Source organism: Nerophis ophidion, unplaced genomic scaffold, assembly GCF_033978795.1.
Source record: "Nerophis ophidion isolate RoL-2023_Sa unplaced genomic scaffold, RoL_Noph_v1.0 HiC_scaffold_60, whole genome shotgun sequence".
Lineage (NCBI taxonomy): Eukaryota > Metazoa > Chordata > Actinopteri > Syngnathiformes > Syngnathidae > Nerophis > Nerophis ophidion.
Window position 1 is genome coordinate 391,718 of NW_026906982.1, and position 13,707 is coordinate 405,424.

General features: G+C 41.9%; 1 protein-coding gene across 1 annotated transcript in view; it reads right to left on the reverse strand.

The window, feature by feature from the left end:
- LOC133547083 (FRAS1-related extracellular matrix protein 1-like) overlaps positions 1-13,707 on the reverse strand; it is a 61,602-nt gene that overhangs the window by 46,525 nt on the left and 1,370 nt on the right. The window contains exons 2-6 of the mRNA XM_061892886.1: positions 10,849-10,943; positions 10,462-10,769; positions 4,207-4,406; positions 2,330-2,656; positions 2,139-2,247 (exon numbers count right to left, since the gene is read on the reverse strand). Coding sequence (XP_061748870.1) covers positions 2,139-2,247; positions 2,330-2,656; positions 4,207-4,406; positions 10,462-10,769; positions 10,849-10,943 — 1,039 coding nt within the window. The remainder of the gene's footprint in view (positions 1-2,138; positions 2,248-2,329; positions 2,657-4,206; positions 4,407-10,461; positions 10,770-10,848; positions 10,944-13,707) is intronic.

Here is a 13,707-nt window from a genome sequence, read left to right on the forward strand (position 1 = left end):
AGGTCCGTAATATCATCGCTTACGTGCAGTGATTCCTCCAGATTCTCTGAACCTTTTGAAGAAATTACAGACTATAGCTGGTGAAATCTCTAAATTCCTTGCAATAACTGGTTGAGAATTGTTGTTCTTAAACTGTTCAACAAATTGCGCACGCATTTGTTCACAAATTGGTGACCCCTCGCCCCGTCCTTGTTTGTGAATGACTGAGCATTTCATGGAAGCTACTTTTTATACCCAATCATGGCACCCCTGTTCACCTGTGGGATGTTCCAAATAAGTGTTTGATGAGCATAGCTCAACTTCCTCAGTCTTTTTTGCCACTTGTGCCAGCTGTTTGTGAAACATGTTGCAGGCATCAAATTCCAAATGAGCTAATGTTTGAAAAAAAGAACAACATTTTTCAGTTCAAACGTTAAAGGGGAACATTATCACAATTTCAGAAGGGTTAAAACCAATAAAAATCAGTTCCCAGTGGCTTATTTCATTTTTCGAAGTTTTTTTCAAAATTTTACCCATCATAGAATATCCCGAAAAAAGGCTTTAAAGTGCCTGATTTTCGCTATCTTTAAACCCTCGTCCATTTTCCTGTGACGTCATTTAGTGATGCCAACATGGCGGATAGCACAGCAAGATATAACGACATTAGCTTGGATTCAGATTTCAGCGGCTTAAGCGATTCAACAGATTACGCATGTATTGCAACAGATGGTTGGAGTATGGAGGCGGATAGCGAAAACGAAATTGAAGAAGAAACTGAAGCTATTGAGCGAATAGCTATTTACGCTATTTGGCCATGTCTGCCTTAACATCGCCGGTAAAATGTGCAGACCAAACGATCGGGACTTTCGCATTGACACCGGAGCAACTTAAATCCGTCGATTGGTAAGTGTTTGTTTGGCATTAAATGTGGGTGGAGGGAAACGCTGGATGCAAATACAGCTACAAATGTACATACAGCTAGCCTAAATAGCATGTTAGCCTCACTTAGCTGGCAGTCATGCCACGAACAAATATGTTTGATTAGCACATAAGTCAATAACGTCAACAAAACTCACTTTTGTGATTTTGTTGACTTTATCGTTGGAAATGCATCTGCTTTGAGTGTCGCAGGGTATCCATTCATCTCTGTGCCATCTCTGTCGTAGCATCGCCGGTAAAATGTGCGGACCAAACGAGGGACTTTCGCATCTCTTGACACTGGAGCAACTTAAATCCGTCGATTGGTATATGTTTGTTTGGCATTCAATGTGGGTGGAGGGAAAGGCAGGATGCGATTATAGCTACAAATGAGGCATAACGATGCAATATGTACATACAGCTAGCCTAAACAGCATGTTAGCATCGATTAGCATGCCGTGCTAATCGATGCACACTCCACGTAAGTCAACTTGAATCCGTCCCTGATCGTGTTGTTACACCCTCCGACAACACACCGACGAGGCATGATGTCTCCAAGGTACCGGAAAACAGTCGAAAAAACGGAAAATAACAGAGCTGATTTGACTTGGTGTGTGTAATGTGTTTGAGAAAATGGCGTTGACTACCTAGGTGACGTCACGTTTTGACGTCATCGTTCTGAGAGCAAATAATAGAAAGGCATTTAATTCGCCAAAATTCACCCATTTAGAGTTCGGAAATCGGTTAAAAAAATATATGGTCTTTTTTCTGCAACATCAAGGTATATATTGACGCTTACATACTGTAGGTCTGGTGATAAGGTTGAAAATAATTTTCAATTTATTGTATTTGGCTTCTGTTTACAATTTACACAACGTGCCAACTTCACTGGTTTTGGGTTTTGCTTTTATGAATGAACTCTGCACAAGAATTACTGTACAATGTGCCTGAATGATAACTTTAAGCATAAAAGGCCAAAAAAAACTCAGACCTTGAACTTTTGCAGGGATCAACAAAAAAATATATTTGTCTTTTCAGCACTGTTGTGCATTATATTATTTTTAGTATTTGTGATTAGGTGGCAAACTGCAGCTGAGATAGGCTCCAGCATCCCCCATGTCCCCGAACGGTACAAGAGGTAGAAAATGGATGGATAGATGGATGGATTTGTATAATTTTTTTATCATCATTTTTATTTAGGACTTTAATTTGAAATCAAATAACACAAAAACTGCCAATACCCATGTTCCAAGAGACTTTCGGGGCATTGGTGTTGGCGGTCCGCACTGACAAGTGGACCTTTATCGGTGGGCTCTTCTCGAAGAAAAAATCATGAACTTCAATTTCCATCTGTACGGGAAAATGCATAACATTAAATATTTATCGCTTTCACAATTTAGTTTTTACAGTGTTTTCTGTAGTTTGTGAAGACCTCATAGTTCCTATGCTGGCTATGCGAGGAGTTCGGGGGCTGGTAGCCGATGAGCATGTCACTCAGATCCAACCCCGTGAACGAGTTGATCGGACGGGTGTGGTCCGACAAGTGAGCGATGAAACCGCCCATTGGAGAAAGCTGGGTGATGTTGAAAATCAAATGTTCCTTTGGGGTCTCATCGTCGTGGGCATCCAATGTGGTCGTGGACAACGGGGTGAGGACAAACTGGTCCACCTCCAGGATGAATGTTGGGGTGAACGACGCTGCCGGGGGTCGGTTAGCCAACGCGCCGTTAATCCGAACTGGAATCCAGATCTGTTCGGACTTTAGAGAGGGAAAAAAAGCAATGTCATGTATTTTATTCATATAATAATGTGTATTACAAACCCCAAGACCAGTGAAGTTGACACGTGTAAATGGTAAATGAAAACAGAATACAATGATTTGCATTTGCCATTTAAGGTAGAGATGCACACCCTCCATCCATCCATCCATCTTCTTCCGCTTATCCGAGGTCGGGCCCAGACTTTCCTCTCCGCAGCCACTACGTCCAGCTCTTCCCGGGGGATCCCGAGGCGTCCCCAGGCCAGCCAAGAGACATAGTCTTCCCAACGTGTCCTGGGTCTTCCCCGTGGCCTCCTACCGGTCAGACGTTGTGCCCAAAACACCTCCCTAGCGAAGCGTTCGGGTGGCATCCTGACCAGATGCCCAAACCACCTCATCTGGCTCCTCTCAATGTGGAGGAGCAGCGGTTTTACTTTGAGCTCCTCCCGGATGACAGAGCTTCTCACCCTAACTCTAAGGGAGAGCTCCGCCACTCGGCGGAGGAAACTCTTCAAGGCTAGTTGTACCCGTGATCTTGTCCTTTTGGTCATAACCCAGATTTCATGACCATAGGTGAGGATGGGAACGTAGATCGACCGGTAAATTGAGAGCTTTGCCTTCCGGTTCAGCTCCTTCGTCACTACAACGGATCGATACAGCGTCCGCATTACTGAGGATGCCGCACTGATCCGCCTGTCGATCTCACGATCCACTCTTCCCTCACTCGTGAACAATACCCATGATCTTGTCCTTTCGGTCATAACCCAAAGCTCATGACCATAGGTGAGGATGGGAACGTAGATCGACTGGTAAATTGGGAACTTTGACTTCTGGCTGAGCTCCTTCTTCACCACAACGGATCGATGCAGCGTCTGCATTACTGAAAACGCCGCACCGATCCGCCTGTCGATCTCACAAATCCACAACTCCCTCACTTGAGATCAGTACCCATGATCTTGTCCTTTCGGTCATAACCCAAAGCTCATGACCATAGGTGAGGATGGGAACGTAGATCGACCGGTAAATTGGGAGCTTTGCCTTCCGGCTCAGCTGCTTTGTCACCACAACAGATCGATACAGCGTCCGCATTACTGACGCGCCGCACCGATCCGCCCGTTGAACTCACGATCCACTCTTCCCTCACTCGTGAACAGTACCCGTGATCTTGTCCTTTCGGTCGATAACCCAAAGCCCGTGACCATAGGTGAGGATGGGAACGTAGATCGACCGGTAAATTGGGAGCTTTGCCTTCCGGCTCAGCTACTTCTTCACCACAACGGATCGATACAGCGTCCGCATTACTGAAGACGCCTCACCAATCCCCTCTTCCGTCACTCAAGAACAAGACTCCGAGGTACTTGAACTCCTCCATCTGGGGCAGCAGCTCTTCCACCTGGGGAAGGGTCTCCTCCCATAGATGCACACCGCTTATATATATATATATATATATATATATATATATATATATATATATATATATATATATATATATATATATATATATATGAACTGACATAACCCCGTATTAACAAAAAAGTCAAAATGTTTGCCTTGTATATGTTTTCGCTCCTTATGTCCTTGATGTCAAGCCTGAAGACGACGTAATCTCTGTCAGGAGAGGGAGGGTCCATGTGCTGATATTTCAGCCCCATCACCAAGAAGTCATCGCAGGAAATTTTGAGGAACTCCACGATACGTACGTTCTCAAGGCAATCTTCCGAGCCGCATGACGACACGCTTTTTAAATGTTCTGGGGAAGAAAAGAAAATAACCAGTCTAGTGAGTACTGAGAAAAGGAAAAGACAAGATTAGTACTATTACGAGAAAAAAGTCAGTGTTTGGTGTTGTGTTTGGATTGGGAAGTGGAGTTTCTTGTTTCGGGGTGATGTTGATGTCTCTTTTTTGCATGTTGGCTTTTGGGCTGACTGCCGGACTGGTGCTGGCTGGTCTCCACGGACTTGTCGTGAAATGGTTTTTCGGTCGTTTTGATTTGATCCAAAGGAGCTGGTTGTCAGAGGTATTGCAACCGTTGTTTCTGCTGCCTTTTGTCTGTTGTGAAGACGCTCGTGGCTGCTGGGTCTAGTGCAAGTATACTTGCCAACCCTCCCGGATTTTCCGGGAGACTCCCGAAATTCAGCGCCCCTCCCGAAAACCTCCCGGAAGAAATGTTCTCCCAAAAATCTCCCGGAATTCAGCTGGAGCTGGAGGCCACGCCCCCTCCAGCTTAAACATGCACAGTTCGAAGCTTGAAAGGGAGGATTGCAGGCGGATCTGACGGCATTTAAAGTCATTTTTTAAAATGACTGCTAATCCTCCTCCTTTTCGACTGGACAACCGCGGAGAATTAAAGTAGGAACACTCCGGAGGCAGAAGTTCATTAAGAGGGGGGGACTCACCAGCTCTCAGCCATGTTTCCGTCACACAGAGGAAGTCAAGTCCGCGGGAAGTGAAGAAATCCTTCAGGATAAACGTTTTGTTTGTAAAAGATCTTGCGTTCACAAGACCGAAACTGGCGGGGGGCAGCACGTCCAAGGGCGCAAATAATCCAGATGGGGCCCGACACACAGCCCGCAGGTGGTGGGGGAGAGGAGCCACGAGGCGGGAATGGAAGGCAGGAATCCGGCTAGGTGAAAAAGCTGACTGGGACGTCGAAAAACTAACGTCAAAGATGATCATATCAGTGGGAAAGGGGCAAAGATCCAACAGTGTTTGGCGGTCACACTCAAGCAGTGAGCTGACAGGGACGAAAATAGACGCAAACAACACAAAAACGAACAGAGCTGACACCGAGAGACGGCAGGGCAAAGTACATACTGGCGCCTTCTTCTGGGAACTCAGAAGTGACGTTACTCAAATAGTGAAAGGTAAGTGTTGTTGTTGTTTTTTTAGGGGGTGGCCGCTGTTGGGGTTTGTGACAACCCGTGTGTGTGGTGGTTGTCGGAGCTGGGGGACTTGCCGGCTTCCTTTTCGTTTATCTCGTTGGTTGGCTTGTCAGGTGTCGGCCCGAGTTGGCCTTTGCACTTTGCCGCGCCTTCCTTCCCGCCCTAAAAGATGCCTTCTTCCGGGTGCGGGCTTGTCAGGGGTCATCCCTGGGGTGGGGGAGGCACATGGCAAGACATGGGGGACGGGAGGGAACGGATTGTTTGGTTCTCGGTGTACAGTGGGTGGGTGATGGACCGCTGCTCTGCTGGATTATGTATGGATTTGTTTTTTTATATGTATATATGTGAGTAATTATAATTATCATATGTATGTATGTTTATATATATATATATATATATATTTATATTATATAGATGTATGTGTGTGTACTTGTATGTATGTAGATATATGTATGTGTATTGGGGGTTAAATCACCAAAAATTATTACCGGGCGTGGCCACCGCTGCTGCTCATTGCTCCCCTCACCTCCCAGGGGGTGATCAAGGGTGATGGGTCAAATGCAGTGAATAATTTCGCCACACATAGTGTGTGTTACAATCATTGGTACTTTAAGTAAACTTTTTAAATGTCATATTTCTAAAATCTTTGATTGTTGATGACATATATATCACATACTCAATCAGCAATTGCAAAATTAGGGTTGTACGGTATACCATTACTAGTATAGTATTGTGGTACTAATGAAACAAAAACTGTACTATGCTCTGTTTGAAAAGTACCAGTTAGCCATTGACATGACATTGCTGGTTTTACAAACAGAGGAGCATGTTCGGCAGCTCATATTCACAGAGTACTTACAAGCAGACGCGGTGTGTAGACAGAAAAGGGAGAACGGACACGTTTTGGTCTAAAAACTAACGATAAAGGTGAAGCTATAACACTGAAACGCCCTCAGGAAGAGGTGCTTTAAAACATGGCTCGCTAGTTAGCAGCTAATGTTCATCCAAAGTGTTTTGGCTACTTCTAAATTAGTAATCCTCGCCTCCATGGCGACAAATAAAGTACGTTTCTTACAAGTCTCATCCGTGCAGGACGAGGAATAGCTAACCATGCTTCACTACACACCGTAGCGCACCGGCGTCACAATGTAAACAAACACCATTGGTGGATCTGCACCTGACATCCACTGTAATGATACCAGAGTGTATCTGGTCGATAAAAACTACTATGATTACATCGATATTTTTTATTATCACAAAATCTTTTTTCTTTTTTAATTTATATTTTGTTAGTAAACTCAGGAAATATGTCCATGGACACATGAGGACTTTGAGTATGACCAATGTATGATCCTGTAACTACTTGGTATCGGATCGATACCTAAATTTGTGGTATCATCCAAAACTAATGTAAAGTATCCAAACAAGAGAAGAATAAGTGATTATTACATTTTAACAGAAGTGTAGATAGAACATGTTAAAACAGAAAATAAGCAGTGTGGGGGTTGCCCTCCTGTGGGTTCCCCTGATCAGGACAGATCCTCTCGTAATCCCGTATGTTAGGTTTGAGAATCATTTTACTTGCGCACACACCAGGACAGCACACTGTTCTGCGACGTTTCAGTCTTTGTTTACAGTCTTTCTCTCAACGTGTCTCTCTCTCACTCCAACTCCAACCCTGTGTCTCGGGCTGGCTGCTGCTAATAAGGGCAACAGGTGGTTAGATAACCAGTCCCAGCTGGGCAATCAACTCACCTGCCGCTGGCTTCGAGGCCACGCCTCCCTCCCCCACCACAAGCAGATATTAACAGTAAATGAGCAAGTAAATTAATAATCCATTTTTACAGTTTGTCCCTCATAATTGTGACAAAATAATAGAATGATGAATGACACAATATGTTACTGCAGGGGTTCTCAAATGGGGGTACGCGTACCCCTGGGGGTACTTTAAGGTATGCCAAGGGGTACGTGAAATGTAAAAAATTATATATATAAAAATATCAAAAATTCAAAAATTGTTTATAAATATATTTATTGAATAATTCTTTAGCAACATATGAATGTAAGCTCATAAACTGTGAAAAGAAATGCAACAATGCAACATTCAGTGTTGACAGATAGATTTTTTGTGGACTTGATCCATAAATACTGATGTTAAAGATTTATTTTTTTGTGAAGAAATGTTCAGAATTAAGTTCATGAATCCAGATGGATCTCTATTACAATCCCCAAAGAGGGCACTTTAAGTTGATGATTGCTTCTTGTCATGTCTTTGTGATCATGTCCTTTTAGTTATGTTCTGTTTTGTTTTTTTACTCCATTAGTTCCTGTCATTCTGCACTCCTGTTTGTTTTTGTCACCATGACTACCAATTAGTTCTCACCTGTCATGTCACGCACCTGGTTTATTTGGACTTATGCACCTGTTAATCACTGCACCTATTTAAGCCTGTAGTTGCCAGGCAGTCAGCCTTTCGACATCACCCTCTACGCACCCTTGCTCCATGCTGATGATCCACGCTATTTTCTCCTTCCCTGTAAGTTTTGTTATTCATACCAAAGTTTTCAAGTTTTGTTTTTATGTCCATAATTTACGTTGTAGTAATAGTTTTGTTTCATAGCCAAGTTTTGTAATTCCTCTTAGAGCGCCTTTTGTTTATACCCTTTGTTTTGTTTGTACTTTGGAGTTAAAATTAAAAGATGTCATTACTTTCACGCCATGTCCGGTCTAGTCGTTTTGCACCACGGGAAAATAAACCGCACCACAGTCCACGCCTTGACACTTCTATGTAAATGTGATATAGAGTGGCACATATTAGGTAAATGCTATGTAAATAGGATATGGAAGGCACAAATATGATAAGTGCCATGTAAATACAATATGGGGTGGCACAAATATCATAAAAACCATGTAAATAGGATATGGGGTGGCACAAATATCATAAATGCCATGTAAATAGGATATGGAGTTGCACATATATAATAAATGCCATGTAAATTGGATATGGAGTGGCACAAATATGATAAATGCCATGTAACTAGAATATGGGGTGGCACAAATATGATAAATGCCATGTAAATAGGTTATGGGGTGGCACAAATATGCTAAATGCCATGTAAATAGGATATGGAGTGGCACAAATTTGATAAATGCCATGTAAATACAATATGGGGTGGCACAAATATGATAAATGCTGTGTAAGTAGGATATGGAGTGGCACACATATGATAAATGCCATGTAAATAGGATATGGAGTGGCATAAATATTATAAATGCCATGTAAATAGAATATGGGGTGGCACAAATATGATAAATGCCATGTAAATAGGATATGGGGTGGCACATATATGAATGTCATGTAAATAGGATAAGGGGTGGCACAAATATGATAAATGCCATGTAAATAGGACATGTAGTGGCACAAATATAATAAATGCCATGTTAATAGGATATGTAGTGTCATAAATTCTATAAATGCCATGTAAATAGAATATGGGTTGTCACAAACATGATAAATGTCATGTAAATAGGAAATGAAGTGGCACAAACATGATAAATGCCATGTAGATAGTATATGGGGTGGCACAAATATGATAAATGCCATGTAAATAGGATATGGAGTGGCATAAATATGATAAATGCCATGTAAATAGGATATGGAGTGGCACAAATATGATAAATGCCATGTTAATATGATTTTGAGTGGCACAACTATGATAAATGCCATGTAAATAGAAATGAAATCTTCATTTATAATTGAATCACTTGTTTATTTTTCAACAAGTTTTTATTTATTTTTATATCTTTTTTTCCCAAATAGTTCAAGAAAGACCACTACAAATGAGCAATATTTTTGTAGTGTTATAAAATTTAATAAATCAGAAACTGATGACATAGTGCTGTATTTTACTTCTTTATCTCTTTTTTTTTTCAACCAAAAAAGCTTTGCTCTCATTAGGGGGTACTTCAATTGAAAAAAAATTCACAGGGGGTACAAAACTGAAAAAAGGTTGAGAACCACTGTGTTACTGCATATGTCAGCAGACCAATTAGAAGCCTTTGTGTGTTTACTTACTGGGGGTTTTCAAAACCCTTCATAAGACCTACCTCTTCTCGCTGGCCTTTGACCTGAGCTGAGTCTGCCCACTAGGCCCCCTATTTCTAGTACTACCCCCCCCCCCCACCCCCACCCCTTCACTTTAGTTTAATTTTTCTATTTGTCGCACTTTTTATTATTATGATTTTTATTTAGAAAATGTTTTACTTTTGATTCGACCCCTTTTACCGTATTGCTTTTTGCATTATTTTGTTCGGCTCATTCATTGTTTATGTTCTTTGTTTGTTTTCTGTTTCTTTTGCGATATACTTTTTTTTTTTTTTTTTTTTTCACCTGTAAAGCACTTTGGTTCAATTAAAAAGTTGTTGTAAACGTGCTATATAAATAAAATTGACTTGACTTGACTACTAAAACACAAGTTGTTTACTATATTCACTATTTTATTTAAGGACAAATTTGTTCTTAGATTGCAAAAATAAAAAAAAATAAAAAATGTTTTAATGTACCCTGAGATTTTTTTGTTAAAATAAAGCCAATAATGCATTTTTTTTATGGTCCCCTTTATTTAGAAAAGTATCCAAACATTGATACCGGTACCAAAATATTGGTATTGAGACAACCCTATGCAATTTTTAAAAAAAAAAGTAAACATCATCACCCAATTAAAAACTTTCAGTTTAAAAAAATGTTCTTTAACTGGACTTATTTGAATATTGATTGAATACCTTAGCAGTAAACCAAACTAAACAATAGTATTGAGCGGTTCGGTCGTAACATTACGAGGAAAATCTTACGAAATAAATCAAGTACTTAGAATATTGTTGTTTTTTCATTGCAGTATTTTGAGAATAAAGTCAGAATATTACCTCGTTGCCTCTTCACGTGGATGTCGCTGCTCAGGTTGTCCCGTTGCTTTACACGGTTCTGTGGCGCCGAACTAATGAGTCGTCCGTGTGCTGGCAAGAGGGTGTTTGGCGTCTCAATATGGATCGTGCACTCCAAGCTAGCCCTTCTCTCGTAGTGAAAAGACACCACGTTTCCATCCAGACCGTCCGATATCCCGTAAGCAGAAACCTCTAGAGTTTTGGGCCCCAGCTTCACGATGCTGCATTCAGGTTCCACAATGTCAACATGAAGATAAAACACTTCCATGTATGTGTCGGTGTCAGTGAACCTGATTGGACAAAACTAACAATGAAACCACAAAATGCTGCTTCGTAGTGTTCAACCTCAAAATCTAAGTATACAGTTACCTGTACAGCCGAAGTTTGACTGTGTCCTCCGTTAACAGGGGACAGCCGTTATGGACGTATTTGACCCCGTTTTCCTGATAATGGCAGTCGAATACCTGGAGTAAAGCAAAAATTGCAAGTTTACTAAAAGTTTTAATCCTACCGGAAGAAGTCAAAAAAGTTGCACTCCTACAAGTTCAAGGGAGGAAAAAAATAATAATACATTTTCTAATATTGTAAAGAAAACATTTCTCACGTTGCTATAATGGAGTCATAATTAAAAACTGCTTGACTTAGGATTTCAAAGCAAATGATCAATAAAATTGTGGACTAAAATTAGCAATAGATTGTACGGTTCAATTTTACGGAGTTTTTTTCTTATTTATTTTGGTACTGTTTTATTCCACATACAGTAAAACAACATGATTTTACAGTAAAAAAAATAAATTAAAAAAAAGGCTTGAAATGTACTGCTAAAAACAGTGGTATTGTTTCTCCATTCCATTCCATTTAGTCCATTTTTTGTATGCGGTAAAAAAAATATTTTAAAAAAACTGCTTTTACTATAAAATTCTAATGACTGAGCTGCCAGTTTTTAAAGCAAAATTTTAAATATCTTTTTGGCAGCTTACGTAAAAAAAATATATCCATCCATCCATCCATCTTCTTCCGCTTATCCGAGGTCGGGTCGCGGGGGCAGCAGCCTAAGGAGGGAAGCCCAGACTTTCCATTCCCCAGCCACTTCGTCCAGCTCTTCCCGGGGGATCCCGAAGCGTTCCCAGGCCAGCCGGGGGACATAGTCTTCCCAACGTGTCCTGGGTCTTCCCCGTGGCGTCCTTCCGGTTGGACGTGCTATAAACACCTCCCTAGGGGGGCCTTCGGGTGGCATCCTGACCAAATGCCCGAACCACCTCATCTGGATCCTCTCGATGTGGAGGAGCAGTGGCTTTACTATGAGCTCCTCCCGAATGACAGAGCTTCTCACCCTATCTCTAAGGGAGAGCCCCGCCGCCCGTGATCTTGTCCTTTCAGTCATGACCCAAAAATCATGACCATAGGTGAGGATGGGAATGTAAATCGACCGGTAAATTGAGAGCTTTGCCTTCCGGCTCAGCTCCTTCTTCACCAGAACGGATCGATACAACGTCCGCATTACTGAAGACGCCACACCGACCCGCCTGTCGATCTCACGATCCACTCTTCCCCCACTTGTGAAAAAGACTCCTGGAGACTTGAACTCCTCTACTCGGGGCAAGGTCTCCTCCCCTTTTCCGGGCGAGAACCCTGGACTCGGACTTGGAGGTGCTGATTCTCATCCCGGTCGCTTCACACTCAGCTGCGAACCGATCCAGTGACAGCTGAAGATCCCGGCCAGATGAAGCCATCAGGACCACATTATCTGCAAAAAGCAGAGACCTAATCCCGCGACCTCCAAACCGGAACCCCTCAACGCCTTGACTGCGCCTAAAAATTCTGAGTTATGAACAGAATCGGTGACAAAGGACAGCCTTGGCGGAACTGCATGCTCTACTTATTTTCACCAGAATAATCATTGCGAGCGTTGGTGGTAGTTAGTTTTATTCCTTGTTTTCTGATAGTACTGACAATAACCATATGATTGCCATTTGTTGGGATCGTACTTCTCCCTAAAAATAACCAAATTTCTGTGCAAAATGTGTTGGTTAGATATTTTTTATTGAAAAAAACGCTTTTCTATTCAGCTCCTACGGTCCCAGTACCTCAACCCCGAGTAAGAGGCAGTGGAAGTTTGAAGTTCCTTGGGAGTAGCCCAGTCCGTCGAGCGGGGTTCGGCTCCGTATCTGGCGACCTCAGTCTGGGAGAATTTTGACCGTGGTTGCAGTACCATTTCTGTCCACATAATCACATATGGCTCCTTTAAATGCAACCCATCCTTCTCCTGAATCAACACGTAGTAACTCAGTAACAAGCTATGGCAAACAGAGTTAATTCTGGTCTTTTCTCCTCTTTCGGAGCTTTTCAGGATGTTCATTTCCACCTCCACGGTTTCTTTTCCCTGCAGACCCTGCCTGATATTTCGGAGACTCAAGTTAACTCGTGCAAAACGTTAAGTAATAAGCCGTGTTACCCTTCCTCAGTTTAGCTGACACCATGTACCGTAACTCAAACTCGTTGTCAAGCAAGTCGAGACTTGACATTGTAAAGCCAGGACCCCCTGTAGTTTCTTTCAATCAAATGGCAAATACGGTATTAGCTTTCACAGCTATGCTGATGACACCCAACTCTACATGCCCCTAAAGCTGACCACCACCCGGACTGTAGTCAGTTGGAAGCGTGTCTTAATGAAATCAAACAATGGATGTCCGCTAACTTTTTGCAACTTAACGCCAAAAAAACGGAAATGCTGATTATCGGTCCTGCTAGACACCGACCTCTATTTAATAATACAACTTTAACATTTGACAACCAAATAATAAAACAAGGTGACTCGGTAAAAAATCTGGGTATTATCTTCGACCCAACTCTCTCCTTTGAGTCACACATTAAAAGCGTTACTAAAACGGCCTTCTTTCATCTCCGTAATATCGCTAAAATTCGCTCCATTTTGTCCACTAAAGACGCCGAGATCATTATCCATGCGTTTGTTACGTCTCGTCTCGATTACTGTAACATATTATTTTCGGGTCTCCCCATGACTAGCATTAAAAGATTACAGTTGGTACAAAATGCGGCTGCTAGACTTTTGACAAGAACAAGAAAGTTTGATCATATTACGCCTGTACTGGCTCACCTGCACTGGCTTCCTGTGCACTTAAGATGTGACTTTAAGGTTTTACTAATTACGTATAAAATACTACACGGTCTAGCTCCAGCCTATCTTGCCAATTGTATTGTACCAAA